General features: G+C 50.2%; 1 protein-coding gene across 2 annotated transcripts; it reads left to right on the top strand.

Annotated features, from left to right (window-relative positions):
- The first annotated feature begins 1,419 nt into the window (after window positions 1-1,419).
- On the top strand, window positions 1,420-21,457 carry Ntpcr (nucleoside-triphosphatase, cancer-related). 2 transcript variants are annotated; one of them, XM_052728901.1, is made up of 5 exons: window positions 1,420-1,577; window positions 5,356-5,446; window positions 6,808-6,904; window positions 18,440-18,649; window positions 20,862-21,457. In XM_052728901.1, exons 1-5 carry the CDS (start codon window positions 1,544-1,546, stop codon window positions 20,928-20,930), a joined length of 501 nt encoding a protein of 166 aa, XP_052584861.1. In that variant the 5' UTR covers window positions 1,420-1,543; the 3' UTR covers window positions 20,931-21,457. The 2 variants fall into 2 exon arrangements, with proteins under 2 accessions (XP_052584861.1, XP_052584860.1); XM_052728900.1 differs by having other exon boundaries at window positions 1,423-1,577; window positions 5,356-5,518.
- The last annotated feature ends 213 nt before the right edge of the window (window positions 21,458-21,670 follow it).

The raw sequence follows: 21,670 nt of genomic DNA, 5'->3' as shown, positions 1-21,670 counted from the left end.
ACTTTGCTTACATCAGCTGTTCACCGACTCCAATCTGCATGCAGGTGCAAGACGCGGAAGGCGGGTTACCCAGTGGGATAATAAGTGATACACCATTATAGTAATACAGGATTATAAATGGTGCTTAGATGACCGTGGCAGGTGGAGCATGCCAACCTTCTTAGGTGATTTCTTTTTAAACAGCAGAAAACTGAGCTGTTAGATTGGCATAGTTGGCCTGGTGAAGGGAGTCCAAAAGATCGGTTTGTGTGTGTGTGTGTGTGTGTGTGTGTGTGTGTGTGTGTGTGTATGTGTGTGTGTGTGTTTTACACACACAAGCCAATTAAGGTGAGTATGCCTGGAAATTGCTTTCTTCACCAGGATGGAGCGTGACCGATCACAAGTTCACTGCACTCATGCTAGACTGAAAAGGTCTTACAGGGACCTGGCCCACGGCCACTGCCACTTCATTTGCTGGTGGGACTGAATCTCTGTGGCTAAGTGATGTGAGGATCCCTTACTTTCTTTTGAGGAGAGCCTGTAGGTGGCTGTGGGTTGGCAGACACAGGTGTGGTGGCATGAAGCAAGGAAGGTGGGCTTCCTGTGCATGGCTGGGGATAGGAAGTCTGCCTGCATCAGTGGGCAGCAACCTAGGTGAGCCTGAAACCTTCCTGCAAACGGGTTACTCAAGTCAAACAGTCTAGGGAGGCCATTGTTTGGGGCCAAGCTGCTTGGCTAGCCCCCAGCAGTCCAGACCAGTCCAGAATGGAGGCAGTCACTAATGCTAAGGGTGACCATCACACTGAGCTTTGAAACACTAGCTATTTTTCCCCAAAGCAGGGGAGTCTAGTCAGCTCAATCAACACACTGAGGAAGTCCTGTTTCAACCATGGACAGAGAACTCTGCAAAGAGAAGCCCCCTTTTGTTCTTGTTTCTGCCTTCTCGGTCTGTCAAGTCAGCTCAGTGGATACTCATTGTTTCCAGGTTGCAATAAAAAGCTAAGTCGGGCCTTTAAACTAGACTCCTGCTACCTTGTCTCAGATACTCATCTGAGGTGAAGGCCACGATAAAGCAAGTTAACTTTTCCCCAGTTGACTGCTCTACAGCAATGAGGACACTGTACAAGGAGTTCGAATTCCAGCAAGGTCCACTCCTTCAAGAAGGGTTTCTATGGCCCCTATTGTTACACAGGAGCTGACCTGGAGCCTGGAGTGAGGGTCTCAGGGACAGAACTCAAGGATACCTGAAGCAGCAATGGCAAGGTACCTGACGCTCCCACGCACGTACCCTTACAGACACACCACGTGAGTCTGTTACACAGAAGCACGGGGAACCCTAGGGACCTGTTTCCAGACCTTACAGCCAGCCACCACATTTAAGCACCTAGAGCAGGGAGGAATGCGCATGCGCTGTTAGGGGGAGGGGCGGGGCAAGTTGGAAGCGCATGCGCGGCTACGAGGCTGTACCTTTCCGGGACGGCAGGGGCGTGACCTTCACCGTCAGGGGCGGAGTCTGGCCGCCCAGTCTGACCCGGACTGTACTGCACCGCGACCCCCTAAGCACATGGCGCGGCACGTGTTCCTCACCGGGCCTCCAGGTGACCCAGGGCCTGCCAGACTTGGCGGGGAGGGCGCGCGGCCTGACCCTCTGTCCGGGTCTCCGTTTTTGGCTGCAGTTGCGGCTTGGCTTGGTGCATTGCAGCCCGGCGGGCGGGAAGGCCGGGAAGACGGCGGTGCGCCAGTCTCAGGTTCCCAACGACTGGCTGTCACCCTGGTCTTAAGCCGCGGAGGCCGAGGTGTACTTTGTAGGTTTCGGAGGCCTTTGAGCAGTCAGAGGCTTTGGAGAGGAGCAGAGGACGGTGGTAGGGGACGCGCCAGCCTTGCCCAGCACGCCCTGCGTTTGAAATCGGGATGCAGTTGGCTCCCCAGCATCGTGCTGTGGTGTTCGCCTGGAGCCATAGCCATATCTGTGTTCATCAGAGATTTAGTGAACACAGGACTCACATGCTCTCCCCCACCCTTCACCCCACCCCCCATCCCCCGCACGCGTCCTAGCATAGCCACGGTGTGCAGGGGTGTCCTGGATTTGCAAGCACCTCCACCCCACCCCCACCCCCCACCCCCCGAACTTGTCTCCCAAGTTGGTAGCGCTCCGCCCCTTGCGCTGCAGGCCCCACCCCTGTGGTCTCAGGAGCCCTCTTGCTTTAGGACACACTTTACTGTCTGATTGTTTCCTTACCATTAACTGTCCCAAAGGATCTGGCTTTCCAAGTCCCTATTCACACGTTCAGACCTCCAACAAGCTAACGAGACTTATAAAAGAAGTCACCTTATGTACCCTCTTCTGTCAGCACGTCTGTCTCTTAGCACCTTCCCAAATGCTGACTGGCATCTGTAAGCCATCCCAGAGGGAGCTCTGTGGTCACCAGAGCCCACTCAACCTAAGCCAACCTCGCATAGAGCTAAAGAAGCGCAAGGGGTCTGGCCCACGCTGCTGTTTGTAACATACAAGGTCCTGCGAAGTGATAGCCTCTGTCTTAAGAACTGTGGGGCTGCTGTGTGTTGTCTTTTTGAAAATAGGAATATACTAAGTTTAAAAGTTACATTTATCTATCTATCTGTCTATCTATCTATCTATCTATCTATCTATCTATCTATCTATCTATCTATTTATTTATTTAAGGGTATGTGCGGGTATAGAGGCCAAACGTCAGCTTTTGGGGGTTGGTTCTCTCCTTTCACCGTGTGGGTCTGAGGGATGGGACTCAGGTCGTCAGACCTGGTGGCAAATGCCTTTACCCATTGAGCTATCTTGCTGGTCCATAAATGTGCTTTTCCTCTCCTTATGCTAAAAATGCTGCCTGCTTAGCAGAAGAATAAAAATGAAGTGTTAAAGTGACAACCCAGGGAACTCATGCACCATGTAGAATTGAGAGTGGGACCTTTGTTCTGTATTGTTGTAGACCAGTGTTCTGTGGACACATACACAGTTTGCTTAAAACCCATAAGGATTATACTATGTGTTTCTTTTATTAATCAACCTTTTTATTTATTTATTTTTTTACTATGCATCATTTTTGTAAACTGCGATCCATTTTTCCATGTAAGTAAGCAGTATCCCTTTTAATGGCGGTGTAACATAATCCTGCACTGCTGTGTGCTGGATGCCACAGCTGGTATTCCCTCTCTGGTCAGCATTTAGGTGATTTTCAGGGTTTTATTGCTGTGGAGAAGCCCACAGTGAGCATCCAGTTTCACACATCCTTGTCTGGATCCCCAAGCAGCAGAGGCTGGGCTGGGTATAGAGAGGTGGCCCTTCAGGAAGGGGGGGGGGGGCTGGCTCACTTGGTCAGTCAGCATTAAGCAGATCCCCTTGATTTCCTCGGCCGCAGAGGTTAGAAGTGGATCTTGATCTGTTCCGTGGGGTTCTCTGCCTACCCTCAAGATCAGTGCTTGCCACCACCGTGTACTGCCCACACACAGGCCATTATTTTAGTGTGAGTGTGGAGGAGAGACGCATCAAATAAGGGTTAAGGATCAATTGTTTTCGGTACTTGTTAGCTACATTTTTTGTGACTGTGACCAAATACTGTGACCAAGGCAATGTATAGAAGAAAGGATTTATTTGAATATATGGGACCAGAGAGATTAAGAGTCTGTCATGGCAGGGAGGCATGGCCACAAGCAGCAGCATGGTGGTAAGAATAGGAAGCTGAGAGCTCATCCTTTTGGAAGTAGGTGAGGCTTTTTAGACTCAAAGCCGGCTCCTAGTAACATACTTCCTCCAACAAGGCCCTACATTCTAAACACCCAAAACAGCGACACCAAGTGGACACAAGTGTCAAGATGCCCAAGACAGTAGGGGACATTGCTTATTCAAACCACTATACTAGGGATTGAGTCTAGCGCTTCAAGAATACCGAGTGAGGGCTTACCACTGAGCGGCATAGCTCATGAATTGCCTTTTAAGGAATATTAGCCCTAAGGATAGCCACTGAAGTTGTACCGGTTGGGACCCTGTAGTGTAGTGGAAGTGCTCCGCTGTGGATCTGCTAGAACCTTCACTGTCTTGGCTTGCAAAGTGTGTTTCCACAGTGTGTGTTCCCCGGGCTCTTGCGTGTGGCACGAATGTGCTGGTAAACACCCTGGAGTTTCTTAGTGTGGTTGGCATCCAGACTGCAAGGGAAAAGGCCCCAGGGGTGGGGTGTAGATTGGAAGCACGTGGCCTCCGATTTGGGAGCATTTGGGGGTCAAGAGGAAGGACTGTTTAGAGCCCTGGAGCCCCTGATGCAGAGCTTGCTTGGGGCCCCCGGTGGAGGTGAGGTCCACGGAGGAAATCTAGGATTAGTCTGTGAAGCCTGGAAATGACCTCGTCTGAGCTGTTTGGAATTTAGAATATGTGTGTGAACCGAGTTACATTTACACTAGTAAGCATAGGTCTGCATCTCTTGAAGGCTGCACTTTTGATTCCCAGTGCCCAGGTCTGTCCAGGTCAGTCCCTAGGTGGTGTCAGTCATGTTTCATTGCTGTGACAGAGACTGTGACAAAGGCAACTTCAAGGAAGAAAGATGCTTTGGGGCTCATGGTTTTGGGGAACACAGTCCAATAAGACAGCCAAGGCCAGAGCAGCCGGAGCAGCTTGGTCCATGGCAGTGGCAGCTGGTGGGGCTGCTGTTTCTCATGGTGCCAGCCAGGAAACAGAGAGCCTGGGCTGGAAACCTGAGGCCTGTAACCCTCTGGCCCTCCATCATTGACCCACCTTTATCAGCCTGGCTTCCTGCCCTAAAGGCTTAACAACCTCCCCCCACATATCATCAGCCTGATTAGACACAGGGGCAGGTGGGGGAAAGCTTTAGATTTAAACGAGAACAAAGCATAAATCTAGGGCAGTGGTTCTCAACCTTCTGAATGCCGTGACCCTTTAATACCGGTCCTCATGTGGTGGTGATCCCCCAACCATAAAATTATTATCGTTGCTACCTCATAACTGTAATTTTGATACTGTTATGAATCGTGTTATAAATATCTGTGTTTTCTGATGGTCTTAGGTGACCCTTGTGAAAGAATCGTTCGACCCCCAAAGGGGTTGTAGCCCACAGGTTGAGAACCTCTGATCTAGGAGGCAAGGAACCTGGGTGGCAGATGCATCCTGGGATTGTGTTTGATATAAACTTTGTGCCGCTCTGTCACCACTGTGCTTGTCTCCACTGGGAATGAAAATTCCTCACACCTGGAGCAATCAGCACGGCAGTGCAATTAATAATAGTCATAAAACCCATTTGCAGCCTGCTCGGTTCCCAGCAATTGCTCTGATAGGCTGGGCAGGCTTGGTGAGCTAAAGCTTCCTGACCCATCTCCTTTCTTTGTCTTTTTCAGGGGTTGGCAAAACAACCTTGATCCAGAAAGCCAGCGAGGTCCTGCAGTCCTCCGGGGTGCCCGTAGATGGATTTTACACGCAAGAAGTCAGGCAGGGAGGGAGGAGGATCGGATTTGATGTTGTCACCCTGTCTGGCTCTCGGGGGCCTCTGTCCAGAGTTGGGTACTGGTGTTTTGTTTCTTTGTGGTTTTGTCTCTAGCCTGTGCTGTCCACATCTTGTGTGACTGTGCATGCATGTGGAGCATGTGTCCGTGCGGAGGCCGAAGGAGGCCATCTGGTGTCCTGCTCTGTCACTCTGCCTTAGTCCCTCTAGACAAAGTCTCTCACTGAACCAGGAGCTCGCATGAAGGCCAGCAAACCCCTGAAGTCTCCTGCCTCCCCTCTACAGTACTGGGCCTACAAGTACGCATGGCCATGTCCAGCTTTTTACATTAATGCTGAGGATTTGAACTCAGGTCCTCAGGGGTATGGAGCAAGTGTTCTTGCTCACTGAGGCATCCTACTGTCCTGGGAGCTTCTTTCTTACTGTGATTTCCCTACAGCCGACTCCCCTAAAAGCCGTCTGTGGGGCCCACTTATGTTGTTCTGCCCATCATTGGGCTGAGAGTCTCGCTGGACTTGGGGATAGCCAGGTGACCCTGCCTATCCTGGACTTCAGAAATTTCTCAGAGAAAGAAAATAGACCATCCTTGGAAAAATGAGGATAAAAAAAGTCCTGTTTGATTTAAAACTTCGGCCACAAATTGTACACATTTCTCATGTGATTCTTAGCTCTGTACCTAGTGCTGCTAATATGCACCTTATTATTCTTTGGAGGTACTTACAATTGCACCAGGGCTCTCCCAGATTAGTCTAGCCTCTTTCAGGAAGCTATCTCCCCAGCCCTCTGTTTAATTTTAATCTTAGTTTTGTTTTGATACAAGGTCTTGCTATATGGTCCTGGCTGGCCTGGAACTCACAGAGATCCACCTGCCTTTGCCTCCTAGTGCCGGGATTAGAGGTATGTGCCACCATGCCCAACACCCCCTATTTGCTTTTTATATTGAGAAAGTCTAAGTTGCCCAAACTGGCATTGAACTCAACTCTGGCTGAAGAAGTCCTTACACTTTCTGTCCTCCCGCCTCAGCCTCCTGATTAGTTGGGACAATGATAGGCCTGCACCATCATGCTCCGACTGAGACAGGCTCAGCCCTTGTGCTGTGGTTGTGGGCTCATTGGAGTTGCAGGGACTTCATTGGTACACTGCAAGACTGACTTGCAGAAGCAGTGCTGACATTCATCAAGGCCCTGGTTTCAGGAGAGATACCCTAGCGGGCCCACACTTGCACACTCCCACCTTTTGTATAGGTGATTGTTAAGGGTGTGTACAGAGAGCCAGTGATTCAGCCAATCAGCCCAACCCCAGAAATCAATGGGGAATCTGCATCAAACACTTTTTTTTTTTTTTTTAGGTCACAGCCTCCACCTGGAAAACCTGAGTGCCGAGTTGGGCAGTATGTGGTAGACCTGGCTTCTTTTGAGCAGTTGGCACTACCTGTCCTAAGAAATGTGAGTATGCATTTTCTGTTTCAAAAGCCCATTGGTCTCTGCATTGTGGGATTCGCTAGCCACTTGAATACAGTGGCTTTTTTTCCCTGTAATTAGGTTGTGTCTCAAAGTTTAAAAAGTCTTCCAGCTACTGAGCCTTGCTAAGGATAGGCACTTTACTTTGCTGTCACTCTGAGCAGTCACATGCCCAGAGAATGTGTAAAATATTTCATGTTAGGAAGGCATTAATGCAGATCTGTATTCCTGTGCTCCATGGTGCACAGAACTTGCTTGAGTGTGTGCTGAGGACCCTGTGGAAACTCTATACTGCTCTGTGTCTGCTCCATGGTGCACAGAGCTTGCCTGAGTGTGTGCTGAGGGCCCTGTGGATACTCTATACTGCTCTGTGTCTGCTCCATGGTGCACAGAGCTTGCTTGAGTGTGTGCTGAGGGTCCTGTGGATACTCTATACTGCTCTGTGGTGCACAGAGCTTAATGCCATGTGCTACGCACCACTTAGCTGAAGCCTGGAGCTGCTGAGGAATTGGTCAGCCTCCATCTTCAGAGGCCTGGGATCCTGAGGCCTGTGCTGATGTGGAGCTGCTGCTCCTAGGATCCCACTGAGGGCTTCTATGCCTCCTCTCTTCCTCCTTTCCTCAGTTCCTCTGGGAATGTACCCCCATTTCTGGGCTGGGCTGTGGAGGCTTCTCTGTTGCTAGCAGCTGGGAACAGGCAGAGAATGATGCATCTTCTTGCTTATTTCCCATGGGACCCATGCCTTCCTCTCATATTCAGACAGCAGTGGGAAGTGTCTGATGACATTCTGAGTGAAGAGTCTGGCTTTGGGCATTGGATCCATATAAAAAATTGATTTTTGCTCAGACAAGCAGAATCCTGGGAGGAGATGGAGTGCCCCATGCTTGGTGTCTGGCTTCAGACTTAGGGAAGGGCTCCTGTGTGCTCCTTGCTGACCAAGTCATCAATTTGCCTCTTGTTTTTTTTTTTTTTTTTTTTTTTTTTGGTTTTTCGAGACAGGGTTTCTCTGTGTAGCTTTGCGCCTTTCCTGGAACTCGCTTTGGAGACCAGGCTGGCCTCGAACTCACAGAGATCCGCCTGGCTCTGCCTCCCGAGTGCTGGGATTAAAGGCGTGCGCCACCACCGCCCGGCGCCTCTTGTTTTTAATGGAAAAAGAAAATAGAAACTGCTCATAGTTTTACAGTCACCCATGTGTCTGTAATAATTAGGACTGTAAACTGGACTTAAGTTGAGTAATTACTTTGGTCTGTGGCTGATGCCCCATGTGAGCTACATAGGCACTGGTTCATATCTCCCCACGAAGAGTCAGAGCACATCCTACCACCTCCAGCAGTGATGGCTTCCTGGAGAGGGGTCTGAAGGTGAAGGCTGGGTGAGGAGGGTTTGGGGTGCTGCCCCAGGCTTCTGGGGCCTTGAATGGGAAACAGTTCATCATGCTGCACATCTGCCAGCACCGAGCATGCTCATGCGCAGTAGAAATGTGCCTCTGGTCTGCATCTTGAGGGATGATGGACATACATACCTTTGGTAACTTACAGAGTGTTTTTAGAGTCTAACTTGTTGTTCAGCCCTCTTTCCAGGTTTTGTGTTTTGATGTAACTAGACCTTTCTTTGCTTCTTCTATTTGATGTGTCTGGGTGTTTTGCCTGCTTGTGTGTCTGTTTGCTGTGTGTGTGTGTGTGTGTAGTGTGTGTGTGTGTGTGTGTGTGTGTGGTGCAGTGTCCTCAGAGGCTGAGAGGATGTCTAGTCCTCTGCCACTGGAACTGTAGACAGTCCTGAGGCACCTTGTGGTGCTGGAGCCCCAGGTCCCCTGGAAGAGCAGCCAGTGCTCTCCACTGCTGAGCCCTCTCTCCAGCCCCACCAGATACTTCTTCAAGCAAATGGCCTTTTAATTTTTTGACTCTACTTTTCTGTTCTTCATATTGATTCTTTCTTTCTTTCTTTTTATTTTTTGACAGAAAAGCTCTAGCCTGATCACAAATTAATACAGCATTTTACCTATATGTTTATTCTTCTATGAGCTTGTTAAAATGTATTTTTAATCCATCTGGATTTGTTTTGAATATAGCATATAGTGACATTCTTAATTAGTTTCTTCAAGATACTTAGCCAGTTTACTAAAATCATTTGCTAAAAGCCCATGTCTAATTAGTTTATACTTTGTAAATTGTACTTTAAAGCATGTGTGTGATGATTTGGGATCATCTCTTCTCTTCCACTGACCTTTTTGATGCTTGCCTGAATACCACTCTAGTCCGGGTAACTAGTTAATTAATTATGTTATTTTAGAAAAAGATTTTCATTTTTTAAATTTGTGTGTGTGTGTGTGTGTGTGTGTGTGTGAGAGAGAGAGAGAGAGAGAGAGAGAGAGAGGAGAGAGAGGAGAGAGAGAGAGAGGAGAGAGAGAGAGGAGAGAGGAGAGGAGAGGAGAGAGAGAGAGAGAGAGAGAGAGAGAGGAGAGGAGAGAGAGAGAGAGAGAGAGAGAAAGAAAGAGAGAGATTGGAAGACTGTTTCTGGAGCTGGATGGTTGTGAGCTCCCTAAAGTGGGATCTAAACCTGGGTTCTCTTCATGAGCAGCAAGTGCTCTTACCCTTCAGCCGTCTCTCCAGCTCCCGCATTTTTGGTCTTTAAAAACGTCTCATCATTTGCGTTTGTTCCCTCCTCCACACAAAGCACTGACTGTATCCGCAGTTCACCCTTAGAGAAGTAGAAGCTATGGGCCAGGCGGGAGCCCATTGTAAACTCAGAACGCTCCATCCTGTTTCTCAGATGAGGAAACGGAGGCACTGAGTAGTCAGAGGAGCGCAGCTCATCAGTGGTGGAACTGAAACAAGCTGTACAATCAAGACCTGCTGTCCATTCAGAACCTCACACAACACAGTCAAAACTTCACCAGATTCACTGTATTTTCTGTCTCTTGCCTGGTGAGGTCCTTTGTAGGGGTCTTCTGATTTCTGGGACCACAGTGACTAGGGTTCTTCATGGTCTTCTAATAGTCAGGACTGACATGGTAGGGCTGGTCCTCTAATAGTCAGGACTGACATGGTAGGGCTGGTCCTCTAATAGTCAGGACTGACATGGTAGGGCTGGTCTTCTCTGTAATGATCCTTTTGACAGCTGTGATGCCAAGTGCGTCATAGAATGTCCTGCGTTCTGAAACTTAACATGTATTGGTTTTTAGTGTGTCTCTTACAAAGAGAAGATCAATGAAGCGCAGCAGGCACCTGCTTGCCACCGTGTCCAGACCAAGCCGTGTCTGTTCCCTCAGAGACCTTTGGAGGCAATGGAGGTGAAGTCAGCTCAGCCCCTGGGAGGTCGCTCAGCTCAGCCCCTGGAAAGTGACTCCCTGTTCTGATCCAACATAGACTTTGAAGTGTTTAGGATCTGCTTTGGATCCTGCTTCACATCTTCCAACTTCTACTCAGATAGGAGAAGACTTCTGTCAGGGGTTGGGGTGTGTGTGTGTATGTGTGTGTTTTGTGTTTAACATATGACCAGGAAGTGACACTTTGTGTTTCAAGCCACAGAGCTATGGAAGCTATGGAAGGATCCAGAACAGTCTGGCTCCAGTTGGATCCTTTCGTAGAGGTTGGTGAACTTCCCAACATTGTTGGTGAACATGGTGTTTGTTTCTTGCTTCCACATTTTAGCTCTCTACCTTATCACACCTGTGTCACAGGGTTGGCCATGGAAACAAATACCATCTGGTGTGACTACAGACACGTTTGAAAGTCTTTAAAAGGCTTCAGTGAAAACATTCCCGCAGGGACTCCTTAGGAAGAGGAACTAGAAGCTCCACCCCAGATTGGCTCCTCAGCACCCCCCCCCCCAGCCCCTTGCTGACGACATCCTCGTGGTGTCCTTGTGGCACTGCAGAGCAGGGAGGCACTCCCTGTGGCTGTGGCCTTCTTGTCTGACTTTCCCTCACAGTTCTACTTTCTCTAAACTTTGCTTCATCATCTGAGGATTAAAATAATCTCCTCGGAGGCCCCAGCCGTCAAGCAGATTTACCCATCAAGCCTTTCTCCACCACAGCTGCAGCGATTAGCACGAGTACCGTTACCGTGTGGTGAAGGGCTGAGCTCCCCAACGCCTTGATGGTTCTTGATGGTTCCCACAGATCTGATCTTCACTTTGTGTCCAGTCACCTTGTCAGTTAGAAAACAGGTCACCACCTCCTTCACTGTAGCAGGAAACCAATTATCTGCTCCCCAGGCCTCGAAGAGAAGGGTTGCCAGCCATCAAAGGTCTCAAACTTTTATCAGAAGTTGAAATATTGATTCCTTTTTTCCCCAGGCATGTGCAACTTTTTAGAGAACATTTGGCATTTGTGAGCGCTTGGCATGACAGGAATTAGAACCTGCTAGGTTCTGGTCACAGTTCTGTGTGTGCACGGAATAGCTCCCTCAGGCTGCTCAGGGCCTGTGCTGTGTGGGTTAGGCCTCCCTGATCAGCAAGCTGTGCACTTACACACTCCCTGCAGTGATGTGGCGATGGTGACATCTCCCACAGCCACAGTGGTTATTCCTTGTGACAATGTGAGCCATCTTTTACGTGTGGCCCTGGCCTCTGTGGCTCCCTGGGAACCACAGTGCCATCCTGCTTCCTAGATACAGCTCTGCCTCATGCCAGGGGAGTACAGATGCGTGGGAGGGGCTTCAGAGGCAAGTGAGTTTGACCTTGGCTCTTACTGTGCTGTCAGTAAAGGACATCTGTGCAGATGCTCACCTCTACTGTTATAACAGCTGGGGACAGAGCACAGCAAGTTCTGCTCAAGTCCCGGTGTTGCTTACTGAAGAGCTGAGGAGATGGAGAGAAGGTGTAGGCAACCATACTGGGAAGGGACCATCCATCACAGCTTGATCTTTTTATTGGGGAGCCGACGGGGTGGGGGGGGGGGGGGGCGCGGCAGTGTGGGGACATGAATCTGCCATAGAGTCCCACAGGCCCAATGTCCAGGCTGGTCCCAAGGGCCTGGATTATGAGTACATCCTTCTTCACCCTCTGGGCTGTCAGCTAGTATGAGCTGTCTTGGTCCTAGGACAGCTCTCCTATTCTGGAAGACACCTTGGGTACCACCCACTTCCTGTTTGGTCCTGTAATTACATGAGACCCCAGGACCACAAGGTAGGATACCTAGGCAGAGCCTCAGCACTTGCCTGCCTAAGCTCTGGGTGTTGGCTTGTATTGTGTATATTGAGCAGCTTATGAGTGAGAAGAGTCCAGCTGCAGCCTGGACACACCCCTCCCAGGTCAGCCCTGGCCTGGTGTAAGCAGCACAAGACTGGAGCTCTGCAGTTCCCAGGCCCGAGGCACTGGCTCCCTGGCTTCTGTTCCCATTGTCTGTGTGCTTCCTGTCCTAGCATGTGTGGCTCTTGGGGGACAGGTTGCGGTTCTGCTACCTCATGTCTGGTGCCACCCTATTCCTTCCTAGTGTCCAGAACCCGCTTGTTGTGGTAGATATGCGCAGAAGCCAGACTATGTGTGATGTGAAAATCAACTAACATGCCACCAGGAGGAATACTTGATAGGCAAACACTTCAGATAAGGGCAGGGGCCACTTTAATTACTTCACTTTTGGTTCAATATTTTGGTTACATAAAAATCTAGGCATAACTTTAATCCCAGCACTTGGGAGGCAAAGGCAGATAGATCTCTGTAAATTGGAGGCCAGTCCGGTCTATATAGTGAGTTCTAGGACAACTAACAAAAATGCTTCTTTGTATTCTTTTTTTTTTCAGACTTTCTTTTTATTGATTCTATGTGTCTTTCACATCATGTATCTCCATCCCATTCATCTCCCTGTCCCTTCATATCTGCCCTCTGCCCTTGCAACCTCCCTGCCAAAATAAAATAAAATTTAAGAGAAGAAAAAAAGAAAAATCTTGTCATGGAAGCTGTAGTGTGATGCAGTGTGTCACACGGTATATCCTTTTGTCCACATATCTTTACTTGCAGGGATTCATTGCAAAAAGTCACTGGTCTGGTTTGAGGCCTCTGGTTTGTGCTACACTATCGATGCTGGCCCTCCCTGGGACTCCTCTTGGATTCTTGGCTATTCTGTTGTTGCCAGTGTTGTGGAGATCCTGCAGCTTTGGGTCTACAGGACTTGCCCCTTCATGTGCTCCAGGAGATCATAGATGGGATAGATGTTGGGGTGAGCCAACTCAACCCTGATTCTAGGCCTGGGTAGTTGCAGCTCTTGCCTGTCTTCACCACCAGGGTGAGCTCTCCAGCATTGCCCCAGCTAGTTCACCCCTTGCAGTGATGACCAAGGGACGGGCTGGCTCTCCCCCACCTACACCAGCAGGGCCAGCTCCACTGTGTTGCCAGGCGAGGGACAACTCTCCTGTTCTTATGACCTCAGGGCCAGCTTTCTCAACTGCCACAGGGAGTGTGTGTGTGTGTGTGTGTCTGTGTCTGTGTGTCTGTGTGTTGCTCAGCCAGTGTGTGTGTGTGTCTGTGTCTGTGTCTGTGTGTTGCTCACCCAGTGTGTGTGTGTGTGTGTGTGTATGTATGTGCATTGCTCATCCAGTGTGTGTGTGTGTGTGTGTGTGTGTATGTACATTGCTCACCCAGTGTGTGTGTGTGTGTGTGTGTGTGTGTGTGTGTGTGTGTGTGTGTATGTCTGTCTGTCTCTCTCTCTTGCTTGCCTACACCACCATATGGCTGATGAGGGATGGAACTAGATCCGTCAAGCACACGTTCTCTGGCCGGTTCACCCGCACGCCTGTCAACAGGGTCAGTTCTGTGCTGCCCAGGTGAGGTGCAGGGCCTGCTTTCCTGAGTGCTGCAGCAGGTAAGGGAGAGGGTCAGCTCACTCCCCCCTCCCCCCTCCCCCACCCTGCTGCAGGTGTCGAGGGACAGGGCAAGGCTTCTTTGTATTCTTAAAAGTACTTAAGAAGATAGGAACAAAGGAACAAGAACAGCGTCACCCTCTTTTTGGACTGTGGAATGGCATTCTTTTGCCCTGAGTCTGTTTCATCCTTCTGGAAGGCAAAGTGGTGGAGTGTCACCAGAGTTGAGGGACTGATCACAGCTCCTGGGACCCCAGGCCGACTGTTTCTGGGACTCAGGCAGCATCTTTCCTCCTAGGAGCTTTTCCTCTTGTCGCTGAGAATTTATAATCCGCTAGAACACTGGCCAAAGCCAGGTGCAGGACAGTTGTGATGCACGAGTCAAGGGTATGTCGCACCTTCGGAAGTGACCCTGCACATGTCATCTTCTGGGGAGATGGGGGCCACCCAGATGCCAGGCACACAGTGACTGCCATGTGACCAAGAGGCACCCACAGCTCTGAGTTGCACAGGGAGGCCCTAGGAATGAGAGCAGCCTGATGCTGTCATCTTCAAACTCCACCTGGTGCTGTGGGCCATGACTTGGGAGCTCAAAATCTGGGTTAGGTCCACAGGGCGAGCCTCCATTGACTTCTGGGTTGTTTCCCTCTGGATTGGCTTGAATATATATGCGAAAACAGCAGTTGGAGGCATAATGATGTTTCTTTTTTAAGCTCTTCTGAATACCCTGTTGAGCTGTTTAGAGAAGCAAGCTGCATGTTGCCTCTTCTCAGTTCCCTGACCTCCAGCCCCTCTCTCTATGACATGTGAATCACTTCCATTTTTATTAAAACCTTATTTTTGCAATTCCCGCAGTCTGGGCAGAATGAGAGTGTTAAAGGTTCGGGGTTCACAGCGAACAACAAACACTGCACTTGCAGGTCCGAGCATCTCTTCACTTCTGGGGGAGTGTTTTGGAGAGCTGCAGGGGGACTGGTGTAGAGGCATGGGCTTTGCACCCACATGCGTGTACTTTCATGCAGGGCCATATGCGTTTACCACCCGCCACATGTATTTACTGTAGTCAGGTAAACACACACATTGTACACATGTTCTTTCCCAGTACCTCTCCTTGTCTGATTTGTTGACTTTCAAAGTTGATAATCAGTGTTCCAAACAATTCTGTTGGTCTCTTACATGTCAGCTTCTGGGAAGGTGTCTGTTTAATCCACCGTCTCTGGGGTGGCAGTGTGTGCTGGTCATGCCTTGGTAAGGGTTGGGTCAGTTGTGGTGGCGTGGTTCCAAAAAGAGAGACCTTCCTGTGTGATCAGCTCCTTTTAAAAGCCACAGACTGCTGATAGCCATCTTCTTTCTCCCAATTTGGCACTCAGTTTGGAAGAAAAAGCATAGATTAGGCAGCATGTGACCCCACAGCTGCTCTTCCTGCCTGCCAGGGGGGCAGTGCCAGCCAGCCGCAGCTTCCCCATCTCAACTCTGGAAGTTCCCAGGAAGTTCCACAGTGAAAGCAAAGCTGGGAACATGGGTGCTTCTGCCTTGGCAGGCATGAGAAATGAGGACAGGGATCCCCAGGTGGATTGTGGAGGCCCACAAAGGTTTCCTAGTGAGATCTGAGCTTGCTTTACCCCCCAGGGCTGCATTAGAGAATTGCTTGACTGTGTGTGGTTACTAGGTGATTGGAAAGGGTCTGCACTTGGCTATGCTAGAGGGAGGTCTTTTGCTCCCTTGTATTCCCTTGGTATTCCTATAACAGGCCCTTTAGCCAGGCAGTGGTGGCACACGCCTTTGATCCCAGCACTCGGGAGGCAGAGCCAGGTGGATCTCTGTGAGTTCAAGGCCAGCCTGGTCTACAGAGCGAGATCCAAGAAAGGCACAAAGCTACACAGAGAAACCCTGTCTCAAAAAAAACAAAACAAAAAAAACCAAACAAACAAACAAAAAGACCCTTTAGAGGATACCAGAGGGGTCAGTGGATAATGATCCAGGCTCTCCCGAGGCTATCCTGTGTTTCTATCTGTTTCTCTCCCCTTCATCTTTCTATCTAAATATTTCGACCTCCTCCCTTCTCAAGAACCCTGGGGAAAAAGTGGGAGTGGGCCTCCCACAGAGAAATGGGTAGGCGCCCCACAGTGGATGAAAGTCAAGTGTGTCAGAACACAAGCCAGGCCACTGTGCAGATACCTCAGGCTGATGTCGCTGGTGAAGGATAGGTGATCTGCCCTGTGGGCGTGCCAGTGGGTGGGAAGGAGAAAGGATGCATCCTCCTTCATGACTAGAAGACTGCGCTCCTGCCTCCCTCCTTCACAGCCTGGACCTGCTACATGAAGGGCTGTCCCAGCAGGTGCCAGTGCTGAGGCGCCACCCTCTACCCCCTAGTCAAGGCTGGCATCTTTCCTTACCTGTATCCCTCTTACTTAGCTCCCCTCAGCTAGAGAAAAGGCCTCTGGCTCTGCTGTCCTCCAGAGCTGCTTGGCAAAGGCTCACCTCCAAGCTCGCTCACGTGGGTGCTGTCTCTCCATCCTCTGTGGTAGTGGTACATGAAGCCTCAGTGGTGCCTCACCTCATACATTCATCAGTTGCCTCCCAACAGGGCACCACGTGCCCTCAGCAAGAGGGAGGCCAAGGCAGAGATGGCCACTTTTTGTTACCCAACCTAAGGAGGGCCTGGTGCCACTTCTGCTGCATCCTTAATGGCCACATGGCCAACCCTGGGGAAGTGTGGCTGGGGACTGTGGAAGGATGTGATCCCTGGAAGATGGCGAAAAGGCTGCATTTTCAGGGATGGAAGGGACCTGAATCCAAAGGGGATCTGAGATTCACTTTCTCTTTTTAAGAACATTCATTTTATTCTTTTGTTCATCCATTCATCTGTGTGTGTTTATGAGTTGTGTGCACACATGTGTAGGGACGCATGCTTCCATGTGAGCACTGGGAGGTGTAGGGACGCATGCTTCCGTGTGAGCACTGGGAGGTGTAGGGACGCATGCTTCCGTGTGAGCACTGGGAGGTGTAGGGACGCATGCTTCCGTGTGAGCACTGGGAGGTGTAGGGACGCATGCTTCCGTGTGAGCACTGGGAGGTGTAGGGACGCATGCTTCCGTGTGAGCACTGGGAGGTGTAGGGACGCATGCTTCCGTGTGAGCACTGGGAGGCTAGTCCTCCCCAGCTACTCCCCACCTTATCGCTTTTGCTGTTTGTTGGGCCTTTTGCACTTAGAGCTCATGTTTTTCTACTAGGATGGCAGCCAGCAACTTCCAGGGATCATCCTGTCTCTGTCCCCTGCGGAGGTGAGGCACAGGCATGCAGGGTCACACCCAGCTTGTTGCATGGGTGCAAGGAGTTGAACGTGGCTCCTAATGCTTGCTGGTAGCACTTTCTCCCCTGTCCCAATGCAGACACACACATTGTACTGGCTGGTTTTGTGTGTCAACTTGACTTAAACTAGAGCCATTAGAGAGGAAGGATCCTCAGTTGAGGAAAAGCCTCCACAAGACCCAGCTGTAAGGCATTTTCTCATTTAGTGATTAATGGGGCGGGGGGGGGGCGGGGGGGGGGGTCCAGCCCATTGTGGGTGGTGCCATCCTTGGGCTGGTGGTCCTGGGTTCTATATGAAGGTGGGCTGTATAAGCCTTGGAAAGCAAGCCAGTAAGCAGCTCCCTTCCATGGCTTCTGCATCAGCTCCTGCCTTCAGGTTCCTGCCTGGTTTGAGCTCCTGTCCTGATTTCCTTTAGTGATGAACAGCAATGCTGAAGTATAAGCCAAATAAACCCTTTCCTCCCCAACTGGCTTTCTGGTTATGGTGTTTTATCTCAGCAATAGAAAACCTAACACCACACACACACACACACACACACACACACACACACACACACATATTTTGGCATATGTTACATATACACATACATGCTTATATTACCTGCCAGTTCTTTGTATAAAAATACAGATGTGATTATATCCATTTATAAAATAATAGGATTGTACCAGAACAACAGCAGTTATCTCTGAAACAGCTTCCATTTTTGTCTTTATAGTTCTACTTAAATGATTTTTATTTGGCAATACAATTTCATGCATGTACAGAATGCATTTTGATCATTTTTGCCCTCTATTACCCTGTCTCCCTCCCTCCCATGCCCACCACATTCTTCTTATGAGGTTAGCCTTTGAGATAGCTCAATACTTGGTCATGTTAGTTGTCATTATTCTGACCACGTTCGCTTTGAACCAGACTCCTTTCCATCTCATTTCATGACTTTTTGTCAACTTTTAGACTGGATTGGAATACACAGGCACCTGCCTCTCACCTCCTTCCCATCAGAGTTAGGAGTACATCCCAGCATTGAAAAGAGGGGCTGTGTTAGTGAGCCCTCCTGCCCCCCAGCACGGCTGTCTGTTTCCCTCATACCCATGGCGCTCTCTTTCTTTCACTGTTCACAAACTTTATTTCCTGGGTGTGTAAAGTGGGAAGTCTGCTTACCACTGGTCCATTCTAGAAGAAAACACATTTTGAGAGAAACTTGGGCAGGGAGGTACAGTCACAGGGAGACTTTTATATGAGCCTTACAGACAGACCTGTGTCTCATGCATGTGGAGACAGTCCTCTGGTGCATAAGGCACAGCCCAGTTGCCTTGCCATGGACACCAGTGCATAGTTAGTCAGGGTGGGACCCCCTGGGTTTCGATCACAAGGCTTTGCTGTCTCAGTAATGGTGTCTTCTGTCCACAGGCAGGTCCCAGCGGCAGCCCCAGGCACCGTGTGTGCATCATTGATGAGATTGGGAAGATGGAGCTGTTTAGCCAGCCTTTCATTCAGGCAGTCCGCCAGACGCTGTCCACACCGGGCACTGTTGTCCTTGGCACCATCCCAGTCCCCAAAGGGAAGCCACTGGCCCTGGTGGAGGAGATCAGGAACAGGCGTGACGTGAAGGTGTTCAGTGTGAGTAAGCCAGCCCTTGGGGACCTCCTACCCTGGGGTCATACCCTAGCCCTTGCGGTCTTGCTCATCTACCTCTGCCAGCAGTGGAGTAGTCAGAGCAGGGTTTGAGGTGTTGGTTGGGAAGGTCTGTCCAGGGAAGAGCCGTGGAGACCAGAGCCATGCAGGTCATGTGCTCAGTGGCAGAGTTCCAGCCCCACCCCAGCTGAAAGATGTGTGCTTATGAGAAAATTAGTTACTCACGTCTGGGCCTTGACTTTGGAATTGTCTTAATAAAATAAAGTAAACCTGTGAAAAAAATGGGCAAAAGGTTTGAATAGCTATTTCTCCAAGGATCAGGAGGAAGCATGGAGAAGACGTGTACCCCACCAACCATGGTGACCATGATACCACACCCACTAGAAGGCCTTCCATCTAAAGTTAGAGGAGAGAGAGGGGAGGGCTGGGAGAAACCTCAGCTTCTCTACCTTGTCGGTGGGAAGGAACTGAGCTGTCCCTGGAAAACCACTCTGGTTTCTCCAGAAGTTGTGTGTTAGTCACTATACCAGCAAGTCCACTCCTAGGCATTCATACAGAAGACTTGAAGACACATGATACAAAGCTTGAATGAATGCCCACAGCAGCAGTATTCACAATACTTTACAGAATGAGAGGGGCCCAGATGTCCACCAGCAGCTAAATGGGAGTGTAACGTGTGCTCTAGCCATCTGGTGTGGTGTTAGTGGCACAAAGGATAAAGCACAGCCACATTCTGAAGCCTAGATGAAGGCTGTATTGTGCTGAGTGAAAGAAGCCAGTCACGGAAGGTCACGAGCTCTGTGATTCCATTTATAGACTGTCCAGAGGAGGCCAGGGCGTTGAGACAGGAAATAGAGTGGTGATTGCTGGTGATGGACAGGAAGGAAGGAGGTGGCTGTGAACGGGGGCCTTGTCTGTGATGAAATGTTCATCTCTAGCCCTTAGAGGGTGAACTTCCATGGCATTTACAGTGCATCTCAGCCAGGCAGTTCACACACGTACGCACACAGAGGTCAAAGCCATGGCAGCATCCTTTTCCTTTAAGACTCATGGATATACCCTGTAAATGGTGACGGCCAGTCCCCTCCCCACCTAGGCGTGGCCTTGCTGCATGATAGCACGGCAGAAGACCTCACATGCTGAGACATGGCAAGCATGCCTGCCCAGGTCTCCCTTCCTTTTACAAAGCTCCTAATGCTGGGGGGCGATGACTCTGGAGTTCGTGCCCAGCATGCACAGCGTCTTGTGTTCCATCCACAGCACCCTTATAAACAGGTGTTGTGGTACACGTGGCACATCTGTTGCAAAACAATATAAATAAAAAAGCCACCACTGCCATCCTATGGGCCCTGCCCTCAGGATGCCCTTTTAAAGCCCTTCTTCAAGTACCTTTAACTTATGGAATGGCAGGAGATTAGATTCTGATGCATGCACTTTGGGGATGTGATGAGACCTATAGTGGACAGAAACTCCTCCTCATATCCACGTGCTCACTGAAGTATCCAGGCACACCGCCTCCTGCTCTCTCTGATTCTTGACTCTGCACCTCTCTGAACACCATCCACTACCTGACTGGCTTCCGCCCAAGCTTTCTCCCCCTGGACTGCTGTCTGCAGCCCCACCCAGCCTGCACTGCCTTTTCAGGGATCTTCCCCACAGGACCTTTCACACTTCTTGGTCTTCTTTATGTCCCTTCCCATCATGGTCTGTGAGGTCGCAACCTTGGGGGTCTTGTCTGCAGCACACACCGGGTCAGGAGACCTGTGTGAGGCTCTGGGCTGCATCCCCTTGTCTTCTCTGGCTCCCCTTCAGCTCTCAGAGGAGCAGGAAGCTGAGGTCAGAGGCTCCTTGCAGCATTCAGATTCTCCAGGGTCATGGAAAGACCTGTAGATGTCACTGTCCTTGGGAGTAACCCGGAGTTGTGGGAAGCTGCCACAGTGTGCTGCTCTCTAGGGCTCAGGTCCAGCCCAAGCCCCCCCCCCCCCCCCCCCCCCCCCCCCCCCCCCCCCCGTCAGGCTGCAGCTGCTGAGTCCCATTCTGTCCCACCTCCATCCTGTGCCTCGGTCATGCATTCCACTTGGGACTTGGTGATCCCGAAGAGCTAGCTTCTGCCTCCACCCCTGCTCTCGAGGAAATGTTGGCTCGAAGGACTAGAGGGAAGTGCTCTCTAAGCTTGCTCTCTTGCCTCTTTCCACAGGTCACTAAGGAGAACAGAAATAGCCTCCTGCCGGATATTGTGACCTGTGTGCAGAGCAGCAGGACCTGAAGCAGCAAGCGACCGGGTCCAGCTCTGCCTGCTGGTTACTGCCTGCCCAGGTTTGCTACCTCCCTGTTGACGGGCCTTGTGTCCTCTGTCCAAGAGAACTGGGCAGCTGCTTTCCGTAAAATGTTGGTGAGAGCAGAGTAGCCCAGTGCCTGCTGGGCCGTGCACAGTGAACAGTGCACTGGGTCTTATGTATGCTCAAGGGTTCTGTCTATTTCCTTTTGCAGCTGTGCATGTGATTTGAGTAAATTCGAAGTGAATGTGTCAAGTATTAGTGGAATTTGCTCCCGTCAGGGTTTATGGATGTGTTCGGGGCTGGGAGAGGAGTTCACTTCTTCATTGACTTTACATGCTGTGGATAGTAAATACCTCTCCAGGTGCAGCTCCAGACTCCTGCAGCTGAAAACAGTAACAACAACTTGATTCTCTTCGTTATTTCCAAGGAAAAGCATATTAGTTCCGCTCTTCCTCTCTCGTTTATTCCTTTGTTTATTGCCTAATAAAACTGGAAATAAATCCGGTGGTTCAGACACAGGCGTCCTCGTGTGGGAGGGACGGTTTTCAGAATGCTGGTGTTAGCCGATGCTCCACAGGCCAGACGTGAGCAAACCCTCCTATGGTGCAGAGTCAGCTGGGCACAGTTTTCAGCCTCGGAGCCCAGGTGCCCTCCCAAGAAGGAAAGGGACGGGACAATCATCAGAAAAAGGCTTTGGAAGCTGATGTGAACTGCGGTCACCACTGGC

Source organism: Peromyscus californicus, unplaced genomic scaffold (genome assembly GCF_007827085.1).
Source record: "Peromyscus californicus insignis strain IS unplaced genomic scaffold, ASM782708v3 Scaffold_8__1_contigs__length_139910024, whole genome shotgun sequence".
Taxonomy (NCBI): Eukaryota; Metazoa; Chordata; class Mammalia; order Rodentia; family Cricetidae; genus Peromyscus; species Peromyscus californicus.
Note: the sequence above shows the minus strand (reverse complement) of the source record. Positions and strands in the feature narration are given on the sequence as shown.

Coding starts and splice junctions, on each gene's coding strand:
- Ntpcr (XM_052728900.1), top strand. CDS start 1,544: ATGGCGCGGCACGTGTTCCTCACCGGGCCTCCAG. Junction 6,905..18,439: donor CACTACCTGTCCTAAGAAAT/GTGAGTATGCAT, acceptor TTCTGTCCACAG/GCAGGTCCCAGCGGCAGCCC. Junction 18,650..20,861: donor GTGACGTGAAGGTGTTCAGT/GTGAGTAAGCCA, acceptor CTCTTTCCACAG/GTCACTAAGGAGAACAGAAA.